The 26647-nt window shown below is 47.3% G+C and overlaps 1 protein-coding gene across 6 annotated transcripts in view; it reads left to right on the top strand.

The window, feature by feature from the left end:
* KRT8 (keratin 8) overlaps nt 1–26647 on the top strand; it is a 139847-nt gene that overhangs the window by 98274 nt on the left and 14926 nt on the right. For 4 of the 6 annotated variants that reach the window (XM_084836541.1, XM_084836539.1, XM_084836540.1 and 1 more), the window contains 4 exons: nt 12915–12975; nt 14470–14823; nt 22007–22215; nt 26241–26301. In XM_084836541.1, coding sequence (XP_084692667.1) covers nt 12915–12975; nt 14470–14823; nt 22007–22215; nt 26241–26301 — 685 coding nt within the window. Of the gene's footprint in view, nt 1–4174; nt 4275–12914; nt 13040–14469; nt 14824–22006; nt 22216–26240; nt 26302–26647 lie in introns of those variants that run through there. The other 2 variants (XM_084836542.1, XM_084836543.1) reach the window with 2 other exon arrangements.

The raw sequence follows: 26647 nt of genomic DNA, 5'->3' as shown, positions 1-26647 counted from the left end.
GCAATAACTAAGAGCTGAGTTACAAAATCAGCAGGATTACATGGTACAGTTATTTCTGGACCATAGCACTTCGAAGGTGAGGGATTGCATCTTTGAACCTTCTACATTAAAATTACCCCCCCCCCCAGCAAGCCATATTATTTTAAATGGCGACGCATTCCAGTTTCCTCCACCTATGGTCTGGTACAGTCAACTTGATCTTGCCAATCGTCCAACTTGGTGATGAGCAAGATGCAGAGATTAGAGTGTTGAACTGGGACTGAGGAAAGACAGGTTCGAATCTCCACTCAACCATGAAGCTCACTGGGTGACCTTGGGCCAGTCACCATTTCTCAGCCTAGTCTACCTCACAGGCTTGTTGTGAAGATAACACGGGGAAGGAGAACCCTGTTCTCTGTCTTGAGCCCCTTGGAGGAAGGAGGATATGCATGTCATGAGAAAAAATCCCTGAGCAACAAGACGCACACCTTGAAAGACCCAGGGATGGTTCTTTGAAAAATGAAAAATGGGCAAATGTACCTTCCTGTAATGCATCGCCAGACATGAGTGCAGAAAAGAGGATGTAGATTTGCATGAGCTTTGCATTTGCTAATTTATGTCCATAGATGCAAATTCAGAATTGCTATGATTTAAATAGAAATACAATACATCTCACCATGGTGGGAAAGAATGTCACCGGGTGACCTGTGTGCCTGCTCAGCCTGCCAACCAGGTGCTACTAAATGTTGATGGGCAACTTCAAGGTTGCCACCCTGTTCTCCCTTCTGATGGTCCTTATCTTTAAACCAGGACAGCCCTTCTGCAGAGTAGGACACAGGGCCACTGCACAGGTCTGTCTGCACAAGGCTACTACACATGCAATATATAGAATGGTGCAGTATATGAAAAGGTGTGCTAGGGCTTGCCTCTACAGTCTATGAAATACAGTCCTAGCATATCCACTAAGTGAAAATGCTCCTTTTGAATCTTGCTCAGAAAGAAGTTGGCTTTGTTAAAAAAAATACAACAAGCCCACCATTTTGGCTTTTACACAGAAACTGCCCCAGAAGCCAAAACAAAGCCAATATAAAAGAAAAACCCGCCAGGCTAGTAGTTCCACACATGTGTGTGCATTCCAGCCAACTCAGGGAAGAGACTTATCCATGCTTTCAAATATTAACAGTGATTGCAATTTTACCGTGCCTGAAATCTCCAGAAGGCTCAGGTTAGGGGGATCCATCGTTTCTCATTCTTTTAGCCCAGACATGCTCATATCAGGATCAGGCCCAGCTAAGTCAGAGTAGGATCTGGAGGCTTAGGAGTCCTCTTTGAAAAATAACACCCAAAAGCTGAGCAGAATACCTGAGTTTGCGGTGGGAATTGCACCAGCTTTTCTGGGGACATATATTGGAAAGACAGCTGGAGCAAACACACTGTATGGTGTCTTTTTCAGCCCTTGCAGGACCCCTCTGTTTCACACTGCTGATAGGATCTGGGAGAGGATGCGTTTTGATTCCAGTCATCTTCAGGCAGACTAGACCAGACATTGGAATGTAGATCTAGTCTATCACACTCTTGCATTTTAACTACAAGGCAGTTCCTCTTGCTTAGACCTGCCCCAGGACAACTCACAATAACTTTATCTTGGGGACATATCTCCTATTAATTCTTGTATGATTCACCATAACTATGAGATGTTGGTCTAGTATTGCTTGACTCTCTCGCGCACGCTCTCTCTCCCTCACTCTCCCTCTCTCTTTCTCTCCCAGCCCTCACGTTGCTATACTGCCCAATAGCCAAAGCCATTTATTTTCTATCTATCCTTCCTTTCTGGGGGGAAAAAGTATTCAGGGTAGCTACTAACACATGGTCAACTTCAAGCAATGTAACAGTTCTATGAACTTCTAGCGATGCTTAAACCTTCTGTTTGGATATCAAGAGAGGACCTGCAATGGGGTGGAAGAGAACAGCATGAGCTGATGGAACGCTGCTTGCTGTTTTATTTGCAACCATTTCCGTGGTTGAGGAGCATTGTTCTCAGTTGTGTGGGCATGTCTCTTCTTAGAAGCCCAGTGTCTTGTTTGGAATCAAGCCTGACATGTATTACAAGGGGACAAGGCAGATTCAGTATCATAATGTGTTGTCCCATTGAAATCAAATTCGTTGTCTTCATTCATTCCCTATAAAAGCTGAAACATGTTGCTCATTTTTGGTGTCCATATCTGTTGAGCCCTCCCCTGCCCCCTCAGCTGCTGTCTCTAGAGAAACCCAAGGATAGCAGGCTGGGCAATGTCCCAGGTGGAGGATGATAATTAGTTCAGTCTACAGCCTGCCTTTTTACCAAGAGACACACAATAGCTTGCAGAGGGACAAGATAATACAAAACAAAATAAAATGCCCTTCATCATCTGTTACTCTCTGGTTGGTCATCCCTCCCTCCCCCACAGGTCCAGCCCTACCTGCACCACTGCCCTCACCATGGATTTCTCTAATCCACTCTTTCAACTAGTGTAGCCTCTTATGTATTGGCAAAAAGAGAGGAAACGCATCATGAAAAAGAAGGACAAACGAGGGCACTGATTTGCATACAATCTGCATGTCCTAATTTATATGTAGAGTACAAAATCAGAAATTATTATAATAATTTAAATAGAAATACAGCACTTCTCACCTTAGTGGGGAAGACTGTGACCTGTGTGCCTGCCTTTTCAGTCTGCTCTCCAGTTACTGCTGATGGACCATTTCAAGGCCCCTCCCTGTTCTCCCTTCTAATGGTTCTTTGTCTTTAAACTGGACTTGGCCTGAATAGCCTTTCAAATAAGGACGCCTTCAAAATACAGGAGGGTCCTCTGCCAGCCCTGCACATAGAGGACTGTCCTCTGTAAACACATGGCCACCCTACAAGCTATCTAAACTAGCGGCTGTAATCCAGCTTTTCACAACCTGGTGCCCTCCAGATTTGGTGTGACTATGGATTCTCCTTGGTGGTATGGCTATAGTTGCATTGTGGAGATGTGGAAGCAGACACAGTTTTGGTGATGAACAGGGAGTGTACAGCATCTTGGAAAAGTAGTCATATCCTTGGATTGCAGGTAGCCTACTTAATCGTGCTGTGTTTAAACAAGCCACCGTGGTGGTCGTGCGATCCAAGTCTTTGAGACTTAATGTTAGTTGTGACTAGGTTCCCTTCCATTGTTTGCAATGGGTGGTTAATCACAACAAATGCTTGTTGGATTTTGGATGTGAAGAAACCAGCCGCTTTACACAGCATGGCATGGAGATAACAGGGTGGTGCCTGATAGGGATGTCTGTTGCTGGGAAACCCAGTTCTTTCTTGTCTTGATGGAGTTCCATGGCATGTACGGCTTGCTTTGTGTCTGCGAGCCAAGTTGTGGGCTGTTCCATGAACTCCAGGAACTTTTTTGCATGGGGGCGGGGGGAGGTTCTGCAATTTGTGCAAATTATGGCCGAATTTGTGCAAATTTGGCCATAATTTGTGCAAATTGCTCAGAAATTTATGCAGCTTGCAGAACTGTAAGAGAATGTGCAAAATTCCTGGAAAATCCACAGACTGGCCCGACTCACTGCATATTGAGTCAGGCACTGCAGCGGGAACCGAAATGAAGTGCACGGGAGCCGAACCTTGAAAACCCTTTGAACTCCACCCCAAAATAGATTTCTCTGACATCCCTAATGCCAGAAACAGCATGCTTCCAGATATGGCTTTTATTGTGTCATTGGCGTTGCTCTGTCTTATTCATGGAATTTTAAGGAGTGGTCCAGATGTCTTCCACTCATAACCTTCCTGTCTTTTCCCACTGCTTCTGTCTTTTTTTATTTCCGCAAAAAAATCTGTGAAAGAAAAAGACAAAAGAACAGCACCATCTCCTTTGACTGCTAGCAAGAGGGCCCCTCTGTCTGGAAGCACCCTTATTTAGAGCAGACCCACTGAAATCAGTGGGACAAGTTGCTCATGCCTCATTTAAATTGATTGTGTATCTGACAACGTGGACTATACTCCACAAAAGCGTATGCAATACTAGATTTGCTCATCTTTAAGGGGCCACAAGACTGTTGTTTTTGCTGTAATAGATTGACATGGCTACCCCTCCGGAAATGGAGTCCTGTTGGTTTCTCCGCCCCCCCCTCCAATGGTTCTCTTCTAAGTGTGATGAAGTCTGGATCCAACCTGATGTCTACACTTCAAGAGACACTTAAAGGCACAGCTGCAGGGGCCAGTTGAAAAGCTGGCAACTCCCACTGGAAAAATGGCACATCTCCACAACAGCAATGAGGTATGATGGCTACACTACGTGCAACACACGGGAACAAATGCGTATTCCCTGTACAATCATCTGAGCACAGTGAAAGACCGATGGACGAAAAAGGAGCCTGAAGAGGCATGGGCCTTGTTCCCAGGTGTTGCAATCAGATGCTGCAGTCAATGTTTGCAGAGTGGGCAGCAGCCGAAGTGGGGCAGGCTGGGGTTTGTGCAGCTGCAAAAGCATTCCTGCAGCCTGGCTTTCTTGCGTGCTTTCCCACTGAGCACAAACAGGGCCAGGGCTTGGACTGTTCGCATTCTTTCTCTAGCTGTTTGCAGAGGCTTTGCCTAGCCATGACGGGAGATTAGCACATTCCTGTGTTCTGAGGTGAGATTTCCCAATAGAAAAGGGTCTGGGCTGGGAGTGGTAGAAAATAGGGGGAGAGAAGCATCACCTTTGATGGTCTGCCCTCCTCCTCCTCCTTTGCTCTTCCATCGCTGCTGTTTTGGAGGGGGCACCCTAGGAGGGAGGGGGGCCCGCAAAAAGGTTGAACAGTTTCATGGAGGATAGGGCCATCCAGTGGAGTTTGGTGGCTCCGATTTCGGTGGGGCTGTTGATCCATTCTGGATTTCAGTCAGAACCAGCCAGCTCTCCAAAGGAGCTCTCCAAGGTGCTGAACATATTTTTGGGGTGGGGTTCAGCACCTTGGAGAGCCTCTTTAGAGTTCTGGCTGGTTCTGGTTGAAACCCAGAATGGACTCACAGCCCCACCGCAATCAGAGCCACCAGCCTCCACTGGGGCTCTCTACAGCTACTGGCACAATTGCTGACTGTAACGGCCATATTTAGGGGCAACTTGTCACTGAATACCAGATGCTAGGGAGGACAGTGGGTTATCTGGCTGGCCATGGATGGAAACAGTATACTAGAGAGGTAGACAACCTGGTGCCCTCCAGATGTCTTAGGCTACAACACCCATAATCCCTAGCCATGGCCATGCTGGCTGAGCCTTTTGGGACTTGTACTCCAAAGCATCTGGAGCACATCGGGGTGCCTGCCCACTGAGTCTGATCTGCTCCAGCAGGAGAGTGCGTGTGTAACACATTCTTAGCTCTCTGGGTACTGTCTCCTTCCCCTGTTGGTGAGCAGACCATGGGGCAACTCAATGCATTCCGATGGTTCATTCTTCATTGCTCTCTCGTAGGGCGAAGAAGATAGTTTTCCTTCAGGGGCCAGCATAGTTGGGCAACTCCTGAGGTCTTCACCCTTGGCAGGGGACCACCACTGAGAGACCCCCTCTTTGCTCAGCTACCCTCTGGCCCAGAGGAAATGAGTGACTTACTTGCCACTGCTTACTTGCCAGCTCTAACTCTCACAAAGAATCAGCTAATAGCAGCAGAGGTGGTGAGAAGGATGAGGGCCCATTGAGGAAACTGGGGCCCACATTGGTGCCATCTTGCCCAACGCCCCCCCCCTTCCCAACCCCTGGACCTGGCACTGTTACCCAGGCCCCCATACATCAGACAAAAAGACATACAGTGAACATAGATACCATGTATTGGAACCTCAAGAATGTTCGCCTGCAGTTTAATGCAACTGCTGGATATCATCAGCATGTACATGGTAGCTTTAGGAGAAACAGAATATACATGTATTTATTTATTACATTTATATCCTGCCTTTTTTCCTCATTAAGGAACCCAAGGTGGTGTACATAATCCTCTTCCTCTCCATTTTATCCTCACAACAACAACTCTGTGAGGTAGGTTGGGCTGAGAGTCTGTGACCGGCCCAAAGTTACCCAGTGAGCTTTGTGGCCAAGTGGGGACTAGAATCTGGATCTCCTGACTCCCAGTCCAACACTCTCACCACTACACCACTCTGGCTCTCAACAAGGTATACAACAACGGTGGGCAACTTGTAACCCTCCAGATGTTGTTGGACTGCAACTCCCATCAGCCCTAGCCAATATGACCAATGGTGAAGGATTGTGGGAGTTGCTGTCCATTAAATCTGGAGGGCCACAGGTTGCCCACCCCTGATTATACAATGTTTCCTAATAGCTCCTCCATAGGAGGCCAGTCTAATAACTCATATCCACTGGCCTGGTTCACACATGCCTGTTCATCACCTGATGACTCCAACAACATCAAGTGATGACTTGCATGTGTGAATGGACTATCACAGATACAGCACTACAGATACTTTTGTTTCTTCTCGTATCGTCAGAAACACACTGCTTTTCAGTGGTATCTTTGATAGATTGGTCACCAAGGGTACACTCTTCAAGTGTAGGGAAATCAAGTGATACACATGTATGTGTGAACTAGGCTACAGTAACACCTTCAGGATCGGGATTGGCAGTAGCATGTGTTGATATACAAACATTCCATACATAAAAATGAAACATCCCAGAGCGATGCATGCTTCATTTTTAAAATGCTAGCATGGCTGGGAAAAGCCGTCGGACTAGCCGTCTCCCTGCTATGCTGATTTGATACATTCAAACATTTTTGGCCTTTAAATATAGGGGAGCATTCAAACATACATCCCCCATGCTCCGAAGTGGCACAGGCCAGAAAAAGCTGTACAACATATCATTTATGCATGCTTAAATCAGCCTCCAGGCATCTGCAATTAGTTTAGTACAAGGGTAGGCAGACTTCAGGCTTGCAGGATCAAGTTTCTTTTTTTTTTTACCAGAGCCCCGAGATCCACCAATTGGAACCTGGTGCAAAAGACATACACTTAAAATTACAGAATTCTGAGCCCAGGAATGTATCTTGGATACCAGAACTGAATGGAGATCACAGTCCTTCTGCACAAAAACACACTCCTGGTTACCCCAAGCTTTCTTCATTTCAGCAGTATAATTTGCAGGGGGGGGGGAGTAATGTTGTTGCTGCTATTGTTTAATAATTAGGAGTCAGAAATCCTTGCAGATCTACCAGTAGATCCAGTAGATGCTAATAGATCTACCTTCTTCCCACCCCTGCTTTAGCTGGCATGACTTTCTGGTAAATCTGACATCTAGCATCTTTCCATTTAGATACCAAAAATATAAAGCACTCTGCATATGGCTCAGAGTGCTCTTGCTTTTATAGTTGCTTACTATTTCCCTGAAGACCAGAGATATGTCGGTATACCATCGGAAGATGGGACTCCCAGGTCGGAAGATGGTCAAAATGCTACTGGGGAGGAACAGCGGATAAGTTCAACTAGCCCCAGATGTGATGACGCAGCTAGCTCAAAGCCGAAAGGACGGCTAGCAGCCAATGGTGCTGGTGGTGAACGACGAATCCGATGTTCTAAAGATCAACACACCATAGGAACCTGGAATGTAAGATCTATGAGCCAGGGCAAATTGGATGTGGTTATTGGGGAGATGTCAAGATTAAATATAGACATTTTGGGTGTCAGTGAACTGAAATGGACTGGAATGGGCCATTTCACATCAAATGACCACCAGATCTACTACTGTGGACAAGAGGACCACAGAAGAAATGGAGTAGCCTTCATAATTAATAATAAAGTGGCTAAAGCAGTGCTTGGATACAATCCAAAAAATGACAGAATGATCTCAATTCGAATTCAGGGTAAGCCATTTAACATCACAGTGATCCAAATATACGCCCCAACCACAGATGCTGAAGAAGCAGAAGTAGATCAGTTCTATGAGGATCTGCAGCACCTACTGGATAGTATGCCAAACAAATATGTTATTTTCATTACAGGAGACTGGAATGCTAAGATGGGTAGTCAAACGACACCTGGAATTACAGGCAAGCATGGTCTGGGAGAACAAAATGAAGCGGGACATAGGCTGATAGAATTTTGCCAAGACAACCCACTGAGCATAACAAACACTCTCTTCCAACAACCTAAGAGACGACTTTATACATGGACTTCACCAGACGGTCGACACCGAAATCAGATTGACTACATCCTTTGTAGCCAAAGGTGGCGGACATCTATGCAGTTGGTAAAAACAAGACCTGGAGCTGATTGTAGTTCAGATCACGAACTTCTTATTGCACAATTTAGAATCAGACTAAAGAGAATAGGGAAGACCCACAGATCAGTTAGACATAAGCTCACTAATATTCCTCATGAATATGCAGTGGAGGTGAAGAATAGATTTAAAGGACTAGATTTAGTAGATAGGGTCCCGGAAGAACTATGGACAGAAGTTCGCAACATTGTTCAGGAGGCAGCAACAAAAAACGTCCCAAAGAAAAAGAAAACCAAGAAGGCAAGATGGCTGTCTGCTGAGACACTGGAAGCAGCCCAAGAAAGGAGGAAAGCAAAAGGCAACAGTGATAGGGGGAGATATGCCCAATTAAATGCAAAATTCCAGAGGTTAGCCAGAAGAGATAAGGAATTGTTTTTAAACAAGCAATGCGCGGAAGCGGAAGAAGACAATAGAATAGGAAGGACAAGAGACCTCTTCCAGAACATTAGAAACATCGGAGGTAAATTCCAGGCAAAAATGGGTATGATCAAAAACAAAGATGGCAAGGACCTAACAGAAGCAGAAGAGATCAAGACAAGGTGACAAGAATATATGGAAGATCTGTATAGGAAGGATAATAATATCGGGGATAGATTTGACGGTGTGGTCAGTAAGCTAGAGCCAGACATCCTGAAGAGTGAGGTTGAATGGGCCTTAAGAAGCATTGCTAATAACAAGTCAGCAGGAGATGACGGTATCCCAGCTGAACTGTTTAAAATCTTGCAAGATGATGCTGTCAAGGTGATGCATGCCATATGCCAGCAAATTTGGAAAATACAAGAATGGCCAACAGATTGGAAAAAATCAACCTATACCAAAAAAGGGAAGCACCAAAGAATGTTCCAACTATCGAACAGTGGCACATATTTCACATGCCAATAAGGTAATGCTCAAGATCTTGCAAGGTAGACTCCAGCAATTCATGGAACGAGAATTGCCAGATGTACAAGCTGGGTTTCGAAAAGGCAGAGGAACTAGAGACCAAATTGCCAATATCTGCTGGATAATGGAGAAAGCCAGGGAGTTTCAGAAAAACATCTATTTCTGTTTTATTGACTATTCTAAAGCCTTTGACTGTGTGGATCATAACAAATTGTGGCAAGTTCTTGGTGGGATGGGGATACCAAGTCATCTTGCCTGCCTCCTGAGGAATCTGTATAACGACCAAGTAGCAACGGTAAGAACAGACCATGGAACAATGGACTGGTTTAAGATTGGGAAAGGAGTACGGCAGGGTTGTATACTCTCACCCTATCTATTCAACCTGTATGCAGAACACATCATGCGATGTGCTGGGCTTGATGAAGCCAAGGCTGGAGTTAAAATCGCTGGAAGAAACATTAACAGTCTCAGATATGCAGATGATACCACTTCGATGGATGAAAAAGAGGAGGAGCTGAGGAACCTCATGGCGAAGGTGAAAGAAGAAAGTGCAAAAGCTGAGTTCCAGTTAAACCTCAAAAAAAACAAGATTATGGCAACCAGCTTGATTGATAACTGGCAAATAGAGGGAGAAAACGTGGAGGCAGTGACAGACTTTGTCTTTCTAGGCGCAAAGGATACTGCAGACGCTGACTGCAGCCAGGAAATCAGAAGACGTTTACTTCTTGGGAGGACAGCAATGACAAATCTTGATAAAATAGTGAAGAGCAGAGACATCACACTGACAACAAAGGTCCGCATAGTTAAAGCAATGGTCTTCCCCGTAGTAACCTATGGCTGCGAGAGCTGGACCATAAGGAAGGCTGAGCGAAGGCAGATAGATGCTTTTGAACTGTGGTGCTGGAGGAAAATTCTGAGAGTGCCTTGGACTGCAAGAAGATCAAACCAGTCCATACTCCAGGAAATAAAGCCAGACTGCTCACTTGAGGGAATGATATTAAAGGCAAAACTGAAGTACTTTGGCCACGTAATGAGAAGACAGGATACCCTGGAGAAGATGCTGATGCTAGGGAAAGTGGAAGGCAAAAGGAAGAGGGGCTGACCAAGGGCAAGGTGGATGGATGATATTGTGGAGGTGACGGACTCGACCTTGAGGGAGCTGGGGGTGGAGACGGCCGACAGGAATCTCTGGCGTGGGCTGGTCCATGAAGTCACGAAGAGTCGGAAGTGACTGACTGAATAAACAACAACAATCTCCCTGAAGAGCCTCGTGTGGCGCAGAGTGGTAGGTGGCAGTATTGCAACCGAAACTCTCCCCACGACCTGAGTTCGATCCCAGCGGAAGCTGGGTCTCGGGTAGCCGGCTCAGATCAACTTAGCCCTCCATCCTTCCGAGGTCGGTAAAATAAGGACCCAGCTTGCTGGGGGAAAGGTAGTCACGACTGGGGAAAGCAATGGCAAACCACCCCGCTACAGTCTGCCATGAAAACGTCAGCGCAAGCGGCGTCCCTCAAGGGGTCAGTAATGACCCGGTGCTTGCACAGGAGGAACCTTTCCTTTCCTTTCCTACTATCTCCCAGGGTTGAGCATGTGAAGCAGGCTGAGGGTTGTGGGAAGGCAGGTTGGGTGTGTGTGTGTGGGAGCCCTGGCTTGGATTATGCCCTGGTGATACACAGAAAGATGGCTACATCCAATTGACTTAGAGTGATCAATAAAACAGACAAGAAGAAAATTGCCTTAATTGTCTAGATGTGGTGATTTGCAAAATCCTCTTTTGTTGCAAGTCCCTGGTATATGTTTACAGTCACAGATAATTCCTTTCTGGCTTTCTTCTCTGATTTTGGAGAAAATAGTTTCCAGATAAGAGATCAAAACAGGGCGAGTTAATTACCTGCATTTTAAAGGCCAGCCAGGAGTGATGCCTGGAGGTGCCTACATCCTTCTCCTCCTCGCCCAATCTAAGCCAGATAAATGGAACATTCCTAGACTCTCTAGCGGAGAACATCCAGAGTCCCAAATAGCCTGTCCCTCCTTCCTAGACTTTAATCCTGGGGTTTGCTAGTTGCTAGTGATGTTCTTGCCTGTAAGACAAACTCTCCTTTTTTAAAAGAATCATTTTTAGGATAAAGACAGAAATAACATTCTAACTTTGCCAATTTCCAGAAGGTCATCATGGTAGTCTAGAACAAATTTATTCTGGTATAAGATTTTGTGGGCAGATGCATGGTCTATTCTGGAGAGGTTCAGGTTTATATACAGTAAATATGGTGGTGGCGGGGGGAAGAACTCTGACAGTGAGGTTAGGAGGAATGTGAACTGTGAATGACCACTGTTAATACTGAGCTGGTTTGGACATCATGTGACAATACCTGGTTTGTATAACCCAGGAATTGCTGTGGACGAGTGCCGTGTGAGAGCCACTTCTGATGTCAATCAACAACCCAGGACCCTGTTCCTGGGTTGTTTCATGCTGTTCAGGCTTGGAAACTCTTGGTTGTTTAGGGGTTAAGCAACCCAGAGTTAACCCACCAACAAACCATAGCCACAAACAACCCAGCATTTCCGGGTTTGGGTGTCACAAAACAATCCAGGAACGGGATCCTAGTTTGTTGATTAAAATCGCAAGTGGCTCATGTATGGCACTTCCTGGCTTGTCATTTTCTGCCTTTAATTTTCTTCTGACCTCACTGTTCACAATTCTCTCCCCCCCCCCCCGATTAGGTTTTGTATATAAACCTGAAACTCTCCATAATACTCCATGCATCTGATGAAGTGCGCTACAGCCCACAAAAACTTTTGCCAGAATAAATTTGTTAAGACTCTGTTGTTTATTTGAAGTGTGGCAGAAGTATTTTGAATGCAAATCCACCACCTTGAAAACACACGCCCTGGAATGTGGTGAATGTGCATTCAAAATGGTTCCATCTCAACTAAACTTTAGTTCAAATCTTCACTTAAAAACAATATCACTTGGGAGTGAAAAGTGGTGAGGTTTCTGTCCACACTGTGGGCAGATCAATATTCTATAGTTGAGCATATTTAAATAAAAATACAGTTTAGCTGTCATGGCTATCTGCCTGCCCCCCTGAAAGCCTAGGAACTGTCACTGGAAAAGACCCTGATGCTGGGAAAGACTGAAGGCAAAAGGAGAAGGGGACGGCAGAGGATGAGATGGCTAGATAGCATCACCGATGCAATGAATATGAACTTGAGCACACTCCGGGAGAGAGCGGAGGACAGGAAGGCCTGGCGTGCTGTGGTCCATGGGGTCACGAAGAGTCGGACACGACTGAACGACTGAACAACAACAACAATAAAAATTCTTAGCATTTATCTATCACTTTGGGCTTAGTGTTCAAATAACCTCAAAGGCATTATCTCAATAACCCTTATGACAGCCCTGTCTGGTAGGCTGGTGTTATGAACACTGCAGATAGTGGGAACCTCATAAAATATGCAGAGAGAAGAATTACAAGGGAATGTCCTCCTCTTCATGATGATTTCAGAGGAGGGCTCAACCTCTTTTTGCCTCATAAGGCAGTCATGGTGTGTGTGTGGGGGGGAGATTTGGGCTCCATGCTGTTTCTGAACCCAAGTGCATTGCCCTCTGTGCTTCCTTCAGAGGGCAGGGGGCTTACTTTGTGTGTCTTACTGTTTTGTTTTGTTTTTCATCAGCGGGCTTTATGGCAGCTTGGTTCATGCCAGCACTACTGAGTTCAAACGCTTTTACAGCATTTTGCAGCACTCAGATCTCTCTCTCTCTCTTTCACGCACACACAGAGAGAGCTTCCAGGCCTTGGTTGTTGCGGCATCATCATTCCAAGAATTCAGGAGTGAAGAAGTAAGCTGAAAGGCAAGCTAAGTGGTTACTTTACATTGCTCCAGGATGCCCTGGAATCTTCCAGGTAACTTTTTGCAGCAAGTAAATAGTGCCTAGTTAAACATGGAAGCAAACAGATTGTTTCTGTTTTCCCACAACCCAGTGGTGCCACATGCGGCCTACCACCAAGTGTGTTTGCTTGTTTGCCCATCCTGTAGTACAGACCAGCCTCTGCCGACCCGGCACCCTCCAGATATGCTTGAACTACAACTCCCATCAGTGCCGGCTCAACGTTTTGGAGGGCCCTTGGGCAAGATACCCTCGGTGGTCCCCTCCCGCTTTGAGACCATCTTCTCAGCACCGCTGTTGCCAGCTCCTATTGCTCCTCCCCCTCTCATCATTGCTATCACTTGCTTGCTTGATGGGCAGAGAGCCAGGGAGGCCGTGGCATCTCCTGCTCCTCCTTCTCACCACCACCATTGCCTGGGCCAGAACAAGAGGCAGGTGAAGAAGCAGGATGCAGAGGTGGAGAGGAGGAGCAACTCCAGGGAGCTCTGGTCAGTGGGCCCCTGCTGGGGTGTGGCCCTCAGCACAAGCCCAGCCATGCTGACCTTTGACGCCAGCTTGGACTCGGTTGCTGTGCTCGTCAGGAGATACCCTCTTGATATCCTCCTTAGCTACCTTAGCAGTGGCTAAGATATCGCAGGTCCAATCCATGATGGTGTGGAATAGGACCTTAAGTATCACAGCTCTCACTCCAACACCCTACCAGTACATGTTAGACAGGCACCAGCCCTTCTGGGTTTTCGGCACCTACTCAAAACGTACTTATTTTAACAAGCTTTCCCAGAACAGGGATCTCGACTTTTCCCTTGCTGACGCGCAATTGCCTCTTCTCGGTTTCATACCGTCTTTTATTATGGTTCAATACCATATTGTTTACCTATCGCTTCCAAACCTATTTTCATGTAAACAGTTCATAAATATCGACAAACAAACTCTCCTCAGTTCTGTTGTCCAGTTGGAGGAGAAGGGAGGGGCCCCTTCCAGGACAAGTTTGGACAACTGCTGCCCTCTTTGGGCCTGATTGGGGCAAAAAAGTGCAATGAAGAAGAGGGGCGGGGGGAAGAAAGCCCCAGAGTTAAGAGGTGAGCAACTGGAAGGGTGGGGAGAGACTGTGTACCACGTGCCTGGTTGGTATGTGTGTATGTCTCCCTTCCTGGCTTATTGTGTTTGGCTAGGAAAGTGATAATAGGTGCAGCGGCCAGCCCTGGGAAGGCAGGTACTGCCCTTGGAGACCTGTAGCTCCACCCTTTGCTGCTGAAAAGCCACTCAGGTGTTCCAGCCTCCTGAGCTCCAGCCCCAGTTCCCTCCCCCTTGCACTGTATATAGCTCTGCACCCACCCAGCCTTGCCTTCAGCCCTCTGCCTCTTTCCAGTGCCTCCACAGCTGAGTCTCTCTCTCTCTCTCTCTCCCTCCCTCCCTCTCTCTCCTTTGACTGACCACCTCCTGTAGGAAAGAAGCAGTAAAAAGAAAAGTGACATGATGAAGCCCTACAGAAGCAGCTCCTCTGTCCGGACCTTCAGCAGCCGCTCCTATACCCCAGGCCCCGTCAGCAGCTCCCGAATCAGCACCTCCTATGCCTCCTCCAGCTATGGGGGCAGCAGGTACGGAGGAGGCATCGGGAGCAGCTTCCGAGGGTCCTCCAGCAGCGGTGGCGGCATGGGTGGCATCACGGCCGTCACGGTGAACAAGAGCCTTCTGGCTCCGCTCAACTTGGAGATCGACCCCCACATCCAGCAAGTGAGGACCAAGGAGAAGGAGGAGATCAAGACCCTCAACAACAAATTTGCCAACTTGATTGACAAGGTGAGTTGAGGGTGGGCCTTTTTAGGGCAGGGCCAGCGAGGCGAAGGAATTGGGAGTAGGTGTCAAAGGATACTTAGCTCAATGTGTTGTTCTTGTTATTTATGTATTTATTTGTACAGCCTCATCAGTGTATTGCATAGGCAAAGTGGGCAGGTCCCTGCCCTCAAGGGGCTTCCAATTTATGAAAATGAGGGAGAACAGAGGGGAGTGGAGGAGGGAGGCAGGCGAGAATGGTCCAAATGAAATCGCGTGCGCTTAAGGCTTGGTTCCAGTTGGGGATGAGGATTGAAGGGATAAGCTAGGGGTGGGCCGTCTGGTGTCTTCCAGATGTTTGGGACTACAGTTCCCATGAGCCCCAGCCAGCATGGTCAATGGACAGGGTTTATGGGAGTTGCGGTCGAAAACATCTGAAGGGCACCCTGTTGCCTTCTCCTGGGATAAGCCGCTGAATGGAAGGCCAGCTCTCTGGAGGGGAAGCAGGCGGCCCGGGGAATCTTCCTGCAACGATAAAGTGTCTGTAAGTTCCGTCTCTCCCTTCACTGAGCTTCCGCCAGCTCATCTGTTCCCTGCGGAGGAGGGGGTGAAGATGGAAGCAAGGGAGTTTGCCAATCCAATGGGAGTGTTCCGTAGTGAAGGGGAGTTGCCTGGGAGGCCGCCTCCTGTGTGCACACAATCCAGGCAGAGGAAGAGAAACCCAGATTCTGCTCCCAAGCACCGTCCCCCTGCAACTAGTGGAGCGATCTGGGTTAGGAACCAGAGGCCGCAGATCACCTTTCAGGAGCAAATCCACCTGCTGTAAAACTTCCCCAGCCTTCCCCCTGCCCCATGGAGAGGGGAATCAGACAAACCTTGCTCTTGAGTGAGTGTGATCAGACCAGTCTGGTGAGCTGAAAGCTCCTCCTACAGGTGTGAGAGTTATGGGCAAAATTAAAAGAGCCAGTGTAGTGGTGAGAGTGACGGACTGGGAGCCGGGAGATCCGGGTTCTAGTCCCCACTTGGCCATGGAAGCTCACTGGGTGACTTTGGGCCAGTCACAGACTCTCAGCCCAACCTACCTCACAGGGTTGTTGTTGTGAGGATACAACGGTGAGGAGGAGGATAATGTAAGCCGCCTTGAGTTCCTTGCGAGAGGGAGAAAGGCGGGGTATAAATGCAATAAATAAATAAATAAATAAAATAAAAGGCCTGTCTAGTTTCTTGGTTAGCAGAGAGAGAAAGTCAAGAGAGACCTTCCTGGCACTGAATCATCAGACAGTGTTGAATGGTACACCCCAGGACCCCTGGTTCCCCCTTTTGCAGAGATTGTGGTCAAAGCTTATGATTGGTTTGATTTGCCAACGTGGGAGGGTTTTTAGGGGCATGACTCCAAATATGTCTTTGAGCCATTCTGGCACAATTTGGCCTGATGGAGGCGTAGTGCCTTGGATGTGGAGGGGGGAGATGGGGAGGGAGGTGCCGCCCCCTGTGCTCCTAGAGTCCAACCGCTCCTGGCTTCCGCTCTCTCTGATTATAGCCAAGAGATTGGGAAGGGGAAGTAGGGGGGCCCTCTTTCTTTCTCCACCCCCCACTTCACAAGTTCCTCTGCGCCCTTAATTTTGGTGAAGGGTTACGTCTGCACTGCACCAAACTGAACTGCGGTTGACACTGAGCAGGGTTCCCCTTGTAACCAGGCTAGCTTGCAGACCTGAGCTCAGAGGGAACATGGGTCTGATTCCGTTTCCCTAGTGTGGATAGTGGTTCTCCCCTGGCTGTCTGGAATTTGGGGGGAGCTCCTACATACCAGCATTCTAGTGGCGTACTTGGGGAAAAGGCAAAGAAGCCTGCCCTGATCTCCTGTCCCGCACCCCCCAATCTTGGTCCTCAGCACGTGCAGCTGTCTTTGTGAAGAAGCCGTTCCTTGCAATTGCTGAGGACTGGATGGACTGGTGCGTGTGTGTGTGGGATGATAGCACAGTGGCAGCTTCCCTTCCTCTGCCCTCACTTTGCCCTCACTGAGTGAAGAGGGGAAATGAGGGCAAGCAAGCCCAGCTGTGGTGCCATTGTGCGCACTTATGCCAGAGTGCAGCTGACTTCCAAGGCATCGCGCATAGGGCCAGTCTTTCTTCAATGGTCGCTGTGGATGCTGGTGGGACGGAGCCCCCAAAGGGTGAATATCTGAATAGGCGTCTAGTTAGCATCACCTGTGATTAATGTCGGGCAGACTTGGCAATTAGCCACAGCCAAGGCCGTTGGAGGCGTGGGTGGGGTGGGGGCGGCATATGCGTGCCAGAGAGGCAGGGCTGATGAGAGGCAGCTCAGGATCCTGTCGCCTGCTCCTGATCTCTTAAGTCTTACAGGTGGAAGACCTGTGTCTGCACTGGATCTCTGCTGTTAAAGCAGAGGGAGGGAAGAGCCATTTTGGATGGAGTGTGTGCACGCGCCTGGCAATGCAAGTGTTGTGTTCGAATTCCAGAGATGGGTAATGCCAAAATGGGGGAGATCCTCACCCCGGGCCCAGTTTTTTGTAGAGCCCCTCCATGTAGCTCAGGGGTGGGTAACTTGTGGCCCTCCAGATGTTGTTCGACTGCAGCACCCTCCCTCCTTCCCTCACCACTGGCTATGCTGGCTAGGGCTGATGGGTGTCGCAGTCAAACGACATCTGGGGGCCCCTGCGTTGCCCATTCCTGCTATAGCCGGCAAGCTGCTTTTGTTTGCAGGCCCCTTGCTGCCTGCCCATTGCCTGCTTCCAACATTCAGAAGGAATACCTGCATTGCCGGGAATGTGGTCTTATGCATGTACACCCTGCTTCCTAGCAGTGAGAAGTTTCGGGGTTCCAGCACTTCCTGGGGTTCAGTTTCCTTAGAACAGGGGTGGGGGACCTTAGGCTCAGGGGCCAAATCTGGCCCGCTGGGATTCCCCAGATGGCCACGCCCCCTTCCCCAGGGCCCGCCCCCTTCCCCCAACCATGGATCATTTAGTGGTTCTCTACTTTTGTGCAGTTTTCCTCCCATTCTGAAAGGCTGAAATGCCTCTCCTAAGGCTTCCTTACTAACAGTAACAGCTTTAAGCCACAGTATTCTTGTATGTTTTGTATTTTTGGCCCCATCTCTGTTGCTTTTGGCCTTGCCCCTTCGCCTCTTCAGCCCTGCCCACCACTGGAATGTGGCCCTGAAAGTTTTTCCAAAATTGAATTCAGTCTCTGGGCTGGAAGAGGTTCCCTACCATGCCTTAGCAGGAGACCACTGGAGACTTAAGGCATTCCTGTGGTGTAAGGTTTATTTTCACATATATTCAGGCTGAGCATGAGATGAGGGTCCACAGTATTGACTCTCCAGCAGACTCCTGCTTCCCATCTGATTTTTAGGGGAACCCATAGTAATCTCATAGGTTTTCTTGCAGAGTGTAGACATCTCTCTGCATCCTTTTTAGTTCCAGCAAAGACTGATTTCCTGCTGCACATACACACACTTTGCTTGCTTCTGTTGTCCTCTGAATCAACACATTCCTTAAGGAGCAGGGAAGAGGAATGTTTGCCTCCTTCCAGAATACTCTATCTTTGGCTGTCTCTGAGGTCAGCAACCCTTCAGCCAATCTCTGCAACAGGAGGGAATCTGCCAGGCTAAACTTGCCCCAACTTAAGGCACAATCCTATACATGTTTCGACAGAATAAAGGCTGACAATTCCCAGCATTCCCCAGCCAGCATGGCTGGCTGGGGAATGCTGGGAAATGTAGGAATTCTTTCCATCTAAGCATGCATAGGATGGCACCCTTATTCTCTTTTCACAACCACAGACTCACAGGGTTGAGGGAATACTTGAAAGATCATTTCCATCTCCCATCTCATTACAATACTTTCAGTTCATTATTAATATATTCGTTACATTTATAGCCCGCTTTTTCCCCCAGGGAGCTCGAGGCAGATCCTCCTTCTCTCCATTTTATTCTCACAACAACCCTGTGAAGTACGTTAGGCTGAGAGTCTGTGATTGGCCCAAAGTTTCATGGCCGAGGGAGGACTTGAACCCGGGTCTCGTCAGTCCAACGCTTCAACCACTACCCCACACTGGCTCTCCATGCATATTGGATAGAGGCCCAGTGCAAACATGATTAGAGTTAGAAAACGGGGAACATGAAGATATCAGGTGTGGTGCTTACCTGTGCACCATATGCTAGTGCTGTGGAGCCAGAAACCACTCCTGTAATTATTATGATTAATAATAATTAATAGTAGGAGTCTTCAGTCGCTCCACATCTAATTAGTTGGAACAATGCTATAGCTTCCGGTGATTCTTGATCAGACTCTATAGCTTACAGATACATGGTGAGCTGACTCCCATTGTTTTTTGGAATTTTTAGCAGTTGCTAGAGTGTGATAAATTGCCTCACCATAGTCTGGAGCCTAAAAAGATCAAGTCCTCCATGTGATTAGGCACTCGGTGGTGTACATGTGCATGCGTGTGAATACAGTTTTTAAACAGCTACTATAGCACTCTCCACACCATCTTAAATGGGGGGGGGGTTGAGCTGGTTGTCCTTAGGAAGTGCACTCTGCACATCCTCAAAGGCATCCTCCCCATTGCTCTTCCTTACCATGTTGCAAGGCTGTTGCGTTCTGTCATTAAAAACCGGTTCCAGGTTTAAGTCGTGGTTAGCCATACCTCCAACTGAGCACTGCCTATCTACATTATAATTTCCTCCTCTTCTAGCTTGCAACTCTCTGTGATAGCTCAGGCTGGGAACAGATGATAGTTCAAGGCAGAGTGAAAGAGGGATTGCCACTTGTGGGGTATACGTTTGCCTCTGTTAAAGAGGATCGGCAGGTTTTTGTATTGCTTCAAAAACCTGTTTGATTAGAGGCAATGATGGGTTCATTGAAAAATACCTGCATACCATGGGAAGTGAAACCTCTCTCAAAATTCTATTGCTAATCTCCTGTCACTTAGAGCAGGGGTGGGCAGAAGGCAGATCTCCAGATGCTTTGGACTTCCATAAGCCCCTGCCAGCATAGCCAGTGCTCAGGAATGCTGGGAGCAGAAGTCCAAATCATCTGGAGATCTACCTTCTGCCCACCCCTGACTTAGAGCACATCTACCCCATACACTTAAAGCTGATTCTACAGTCATTTCTCTATAGGGAATGCTGGGAAGTATTACCTTCATCAAACTACAGTTCTCAGGATTCTGTGTATGTATGGAAGCCTGTTAAACTGGTATACCATAAATATAAGTTTGTACTATAACTATGGATCTTGCGAAACAGTCGCCAAGCGGAGGTTGCTTTTAATTACTTCCTGTTGCAACTGTCCCTATGTGGCTTTGCTCAAAACTTTGCTGGGGAAAGGCTTGCCGTTGCATGGTGCCCTCCAAATGTTTTGGACTCCCAGCATTCCTGACCATTGGCTGATGGGAGTTGCAGTCCACAAGATCTGGAGGAAACCATCTTGGGAAAGGCTACATGACAGCGTGGAGAGAACCTGCCAGATGGAGCACTGGAAAAAGTGGTCTCCATGTGGCTGCCATTTTATGGACCCATGTCCTTTACTGCAGCTTCCCCCAACCTGGTGCCTTCCAGATCTTCAATGCCCACTTCAATGCCCACCAGCCCCAGCCAGCATGGTCAATGGTGAGGAATCTTGAGAGTTGTAGTCGAAAACATCTGGAGGGCACCAATTTCGGAAGGCTGCTTTACTGTAAAGATGTAGGCCAAACGTATATAAAATGGGAAGAACTTGAATAAATTAGCAGTGGGCAACTTAAACTGAAAAGCTTTCTTCTGTATCCTGGACAGCCCTTATCAGCTCTGCCAGCTTTAATCTTAAACTGAAATGACTCCAAGTTAACTACTGTCTCTCTTCTTATGGTTTTATTATCTGAACCTGGGTGATAGCTGATAAAGCCCCACCCATCTGCCTCTTTCTAGTCTTAGGGGTCTATCTCTTAGATCCCAAGCCTGGCCCTCCACTTAACTTGCATCTGTAGAAGATGTCAAGCCTTCCAGTCACTGATGTTTCAGCAGTAACAAAGATTCAAAACAAAACAAAACAAAAACAAAAATTGGGATGAGGGCTGGCTTGAGGGAGATACATTCTAGGATTCCTATCCACCACTTCTCTTTCTCTCTCTGAAATGCATTGGCCAGACACATAATAGGAGAGAGAAATAAGTTCAAAGGGAGCAGTTGTTGCATTTCATGGGTGGTGTGGCCAGCTTTGAGTTCAAGGATTCCGGCACTTTGTGCTCTGAGGGTGAGCAGAGTGCCACCCTCTGTGGAAACAAATGGTTATTTATTTATTACTTATTTGATTGATATCCTGCCTTTCCACCCAAAAATGGCACTCAGGGCAGCTAACCATCATAGGACCAATAATAAAAACAAAGCAATTAAAGCACAATTAAAAAAGAACAATTAAAGACATAAACTGCACTGTTCCTGAGGATGAAAAGGTTCTAAGGGCAGTCTGTCTCTGAGTGTGGAGAGTGGTTTTCTGTTGCAAAGGGGACTTTTTTTTTAATGGACTGAAGGGCACAATATTTCTGAGCATGTGCAGAATATCTAACTCTTCATCCAGGAAACATAAATCTGTACAGAGTGCCTCCTCTAAAGCAGCCTTCCCCAACCTGGTGGCCTCCAGATGTTTTGGACTTCACCTCCCATCATTCCCAGACAGCATGGCCACTGGTCAGGAGTGCATCCAGAGGGCACTGGGTTTGGGAGGGCTGTTCTAAACGATAACACTGTTTGTATTTTTTAGTGAAATAATTTTGTAGAAAGCACTTGATGAAAATACAGCAAAATGGTTGGGCCCCAGTAGATGCTGACTGGAAAAAATCTGCAAGACTCATGCAGAGACACAGCAGGCAGCCTCCTCAGTGGATGGGGGTAGACAACCTGGTGCCCTTCAGATGTTTTAGAATACAGCTCCCATCAGTCCCAGCCAGCATAGCTAGTGGTAAAGAATTATGGGAGTCCTCCTGCAGCACACTAGTGTGCCCGGTGCAGACTTTGGGAATTACAGGCCAACTCCATTTGCTGCTAGCTGAAACTGCTGTGAAAAGTCTTCTTACTGTGAGGTGATGATGATGACGCCAAAGATGGCACCATTTCGGCTTGCGATGAAACAGGCAAGCTAGATCACCTGCTTATATAAATGTGACGCTCCATGGCCATTGAATTGGACGAAATCCCTTCTGTTGTCCCCCAGGTTCGCTTCCTGGAGCAGCAGAATAAGATGCTGGATACCAAATGGAGTCTCCTGCAAAACCAGAAGATCACACGGAGCAACATGGACAGCATGTTCGAGGCCTACATCAACAACCTGCGCCGGCAGCTGGACGGCTTGGGCCAGGAGAGAGTGAGGCTGGACGCTGAGCTGGCCAACATGCAAGGCCTTGTGGAAGAATTCAAGACAAAGTGAGTGGTGGGAGGGGGAACTGGGATGACATTTCCATGATCTTATCTTCCTCTGGGTAAATAGCAATAAACTAAGCCTCACCGCCTATTCTATTGTCAAGTCTGTGGAAATTCCATGCCCTGGAATCTGGTGCAGTATTTGGCCTCCTGAAATGATATCGTTTGTTTATTTTAAATTAAAGTTACTAGCCCTCACTGGTATTTTGAATCCCCTCTTTAAAGTGGACAGTGGTTGGCGATAGCTTGGGTCCCCATTTCCCCACTGATGCTTTTTGCTGCCCTTGGGCCTGATTCATGCAGATGTAATCGTCCAGATTTCTTAGGGCATATCCACCCCACCGGGTTTAATCATTCTTTCCTCTACCCAGGGAATCTTGGCGACTGTGTTTTGCAATGTGAGAATTCTCAGCACCCTCAGCAGACTACAGTTCCCATGATTCTTTGAGGAAAGTTATACTGGTATGAAACCGATACAGAGTTGTGATGTAGATATGCCCTCATCATGGCCAGTGCTTGCCAGGTTCCCCACTAGGTCTGCAATCTATGCCCATTTACCTGGAAGTAAGACCCATTGAGAGCGACGGGACTTACTTCTGAGCAGACATGTATAGGACTCCACTGTTAAGAAGGGACCTGGTCAGCCTTAAGGTTGATTGGTGCCAAGGTATAATTCAGCCTTCCCCAACCTGGTACCCTCCAGATGTGTTGGACAACAACACAAAACGGGTGGCTGGAGGATGCTGGGAATTTTAATACAACACATCTGGAGGGCGCCAGGTTGGGGAAGGCTGGTATAATTTAAGGTGGATGGGGAGGAATTCCTTCCAGGGATGGGCTGCAAGGGGAGGAAGGGATGACTTTTGTGATCTTCCCACCCCCAGTGGTCACTGGGAACATGGGGCAGGCCTGCCGAAACTTGCAACATGACAGGGCGGTCCTAGAATATTCCCAAATATTTTGGCATTCTGCCCCCGCCATCCCGTTGTTTGATTTTCAAACCTATCTAGAAAAAATCAAAATACCCCAATACTTTGACTAAAGTGGTATTCTGCCCATGCAGCAGTGTTCAGGGAAGGGAAGGCAGGGCAGGGCAGTGCTCTAGAAACATAGCAATGCTCAGTCCCAGTCCTACACATGGCAGTGTTGTGCCATGTCGGCTCTTCAGGCAAGCATACGCGTCAGATGTCTGAGCTTCGTGTTCCTCTTGCACTGTGCGGATTTACTGTTGCAGCAATGCACCTCCAGGAGCATAAACTAACCTGTCTTGCAACTGTCTAATTGTTTTTTTAATGAGGCTGACACATACAGAGAGACACCCTGCCTGTGGCACATGTCCATCCCCATATGCATATATCTCAAAACATTCTCTGCATTGTAAAGTGTGCTTTGAGAGATGCACGTTGCAAAGTTTACACAGGAGAGAGCAGGGTGTATCCAATGTTAGGTCTACTTAGAGCGGACCCATTGATATGAATGGGTTTTAGGAACATAGGACTCAGCCTTATACTGAGTCAAACCCTTGGTCCATCTAGCCCAGTATTGTCGAGACTGACTGGCAGCAATGGCTCTCCAGGGTGTCAGGCAGATGTTTTTCCAGCCCTACCTGGAGATGCTGGGGATCAAACCTGGGACCTTCTGCACGCAAAGCAGGGGCTCTGCCACTGAGCTATGGCCCCCTCTCAAATATTTGACTAACCCAAATCTCATTCATTTAATTGGGTCTACTCTAAGTAGGACTAACATTGGATACAAGTGACTATCGCGAGGGTTGTCAACTTTTTAAAGACTTGGACATCTGAAGGAGGAAGGGTGGTGGATCTTGGAAACTCAAGGAGGCACCTCTTGGACACAGAGGAGAAGCCTCATGGGTTTTTCTTTTTCTTTTAAAGAGACCTCAAGACTCTCCTAACTAATCTCCATGGCAGGATTATTGTCTCGGTCCTTTCCCAGGCATTTTCAAAATATGTTTATTATGCCTCTATTGGTGTCCACCCCTTGATCACAGACAGAGGGTGTGTTTCCAGATGAAGCTTTTATTGTGAAATAGCCCTACCTCATTCTCAGAATTTTACTGGGGTGGGGTCCAGAGATGTTGTCCTCTTCCACTTGTAGCTCTGCTGTGTTTCTTCCCCAAAAATATCTGTTGAGAAGAGAAGAGTTGCACAGTCATCTTTTGATTGGTAGAGCTAGGGACTGTCTGTCTGGAAGCATCCAAAGTGAGAGAGGGAGGGAGGGAGGGAGAAAGAAAGAAAGAACCCCCAAGGCTGGAAAACATGATGGAAAATGGGGGTAGTTTAGAATAGGGGAGATGGCTGGGAATGCCCACCTCGCTTTCTGGCTCCTCACCCTGAAATGTAACTCCTTCCCCTGAGGACCTTGAGCAGGAAGCAAAAACCCTGATATGCTGAGTCATACCTGAGGCCTCGCAACTCTGGCCATCACATTTCAGACACACAGATTCAGGCATCAGACATTCCAACTATCCAGTGATGCACTTAGGCAATTTTAGACTTTGGCCTTTTGGAGTGGGAGGCCTTTAGATGGTAGTCTTTTTCAGTGGGACAGTGGATCTGCTCCCAGTTTCAGTCAGAACCGCACCTTTGCCGTGGACTGGTACCTGCCCATGACAAAGCACTGTCCCTGTTTTTCCTTCTGCATCTTGGATAGCCCCTTTATTATTTATTCATTACATTTATACCCCACCTTTCTTCCACTTTGGAACTCAAGGGAGCTACATGTAGTTCCCAGGTGGTCTCTCCTCCAAGCACTGTCCAGACCCAGACCCATGTGCCTTCAGACTATGCCCTGGGGCCTTTAGAGTTCTGACTGGTCCTGACTGAAACTCGGAGTGGATTTCTCCCCCCGCTGACATTGGCGCCACCAGCCTCCACTGGTCTTTTTACTTACTTCAGATGGTCTTACGGGGTAGGCTCTTTAGAAGTGAACATGGATTATTTCACTTATTTCAAAATGTGCTAGGCCAGCCCTGCTATATTTGGGGGCTCTCCTGGTCATTCTTCTGAGTGGGACCCTAGACGTCTGCCCCAAAGTCCTACCCTGAGTGCACCACTGCAACATGTCCCTTTTACCAGAGACAGTCCCTGTTTTCTGGTACCTGCCTATAGTAAAACATTGTCCCTGTTTTGCCTTTCCAGGGAGAGATTTTGAACAAAATGTTGTCGGTGTGAGTGAACTGCAGCCCAGTTCCCTTTTCCCCACTGCTCAACTGTTCCCTACTGATTAGCTGAATGGTGTGAGGGGGATTTAACCCTTCTCTTCCCTGCAATCCCAGTGAGGATTGCTCCCACCCACAGATACTGGGTTAAACCTCTTCCCCTTGTGATCCCCTCCTCCACAGTGCTCAGTTGATTGGCAAATAACAGCTAAGCATCAGGGAGAAAGAGGCTGCAGACATGCTTGCTTTTCCCTGCAGTGCAGCTGATCAGTGGGAGGGGGTGCGGGCTACATGTGGGCTATGGGTTGCCCATGTATAATCTAGAGATAGAAACCAAGGGAATTTTTGTCGAAGACTATGCATATTGACTGGAGAGAATGTGCATATTGCCCAGAGAATGTACAAAATCCCAAGGCCTGTAGAAGAATATGTATATTGTCTAGGTAATGTACACAATTCCCTGTTCTTGAACAGATTATGTGCACATTCTCCATGAAGCGTGGTGAATATGTACAATGGTCCTTCATTTGTTTATGCATTTATTTATAACACTTTTATGCCTCTCAATATATGAAAATCCCAAAGTGGTTCACATCCTAAGCTATTGCACATTGCATTGCCTGTCTCCTCTAATTTGGAGGCCCTTGATTTCTAACCCCTGATGGACGTGGGCTGGTTGTGGCTGCTCAGGAGGAGGGGCGGGCACTTTGCACATGCTCAAATGCAAGGTCGCCTTCATGTTTCCAACAAAAGCTTCAGCACTGAAAACATGTCACCCTGGTTCAAATTAAGCCCTGCTTGGCTTACTTGTAGCTTGTAAACTAATCAGCCTGGTTCCTCTCTCCAACAGGTATGAAGATGAAATCAACCATCGTACTGAGAAGGAGAATGAGTTTGTGCTTCTCAAGAAGGTGAGTGAAGGCCTGTCATCTTTCTAGGGTGCCCAGGTGTCTTCTTTCACAGAAGACGGTCCTCTATTTGAAGAAGTGCCAGAGGACTGTCCTCTCTTTAAAGGACTGTCCATTTCTGATATAAAGATAAAGAACCATCAATTGTGATTTAAATTATAAATTATAATGTATACATATACATTAGCATATGCAAATGTTAAGCAAAACATTGTACTCTTTCGTACTTTTTTTTGGTGATGCATTTCATCTACTTTAGTGATTCATAATTGCATGTTTCCTAGTTAATTATGATGTCTCTGGCTGGCCTTGTGGCAGTCCCTGTTATAGTGGTGGCTTTCTCTCTGTC

Source organism: Heloderma suspectum, chromosome 2, assembly GCF_057233095.1.
Source record: "Heloderma suspectum isolate Gila_16-S chromosome 2, 16-S_ref, whole genome shotgun sequence".
Taxonomy (NCBI): Eukaryota; Metazoa; Chordata; class Lepidosauria; order Squamata; family Helodermatidae; genus Heloderma; species Heloderma suspectum.
The sequence above is the reverse complement of the archived record's forward strand: the minus strand, read 5'-3'. Positions and strand labels throughout refer to the sequence as shown.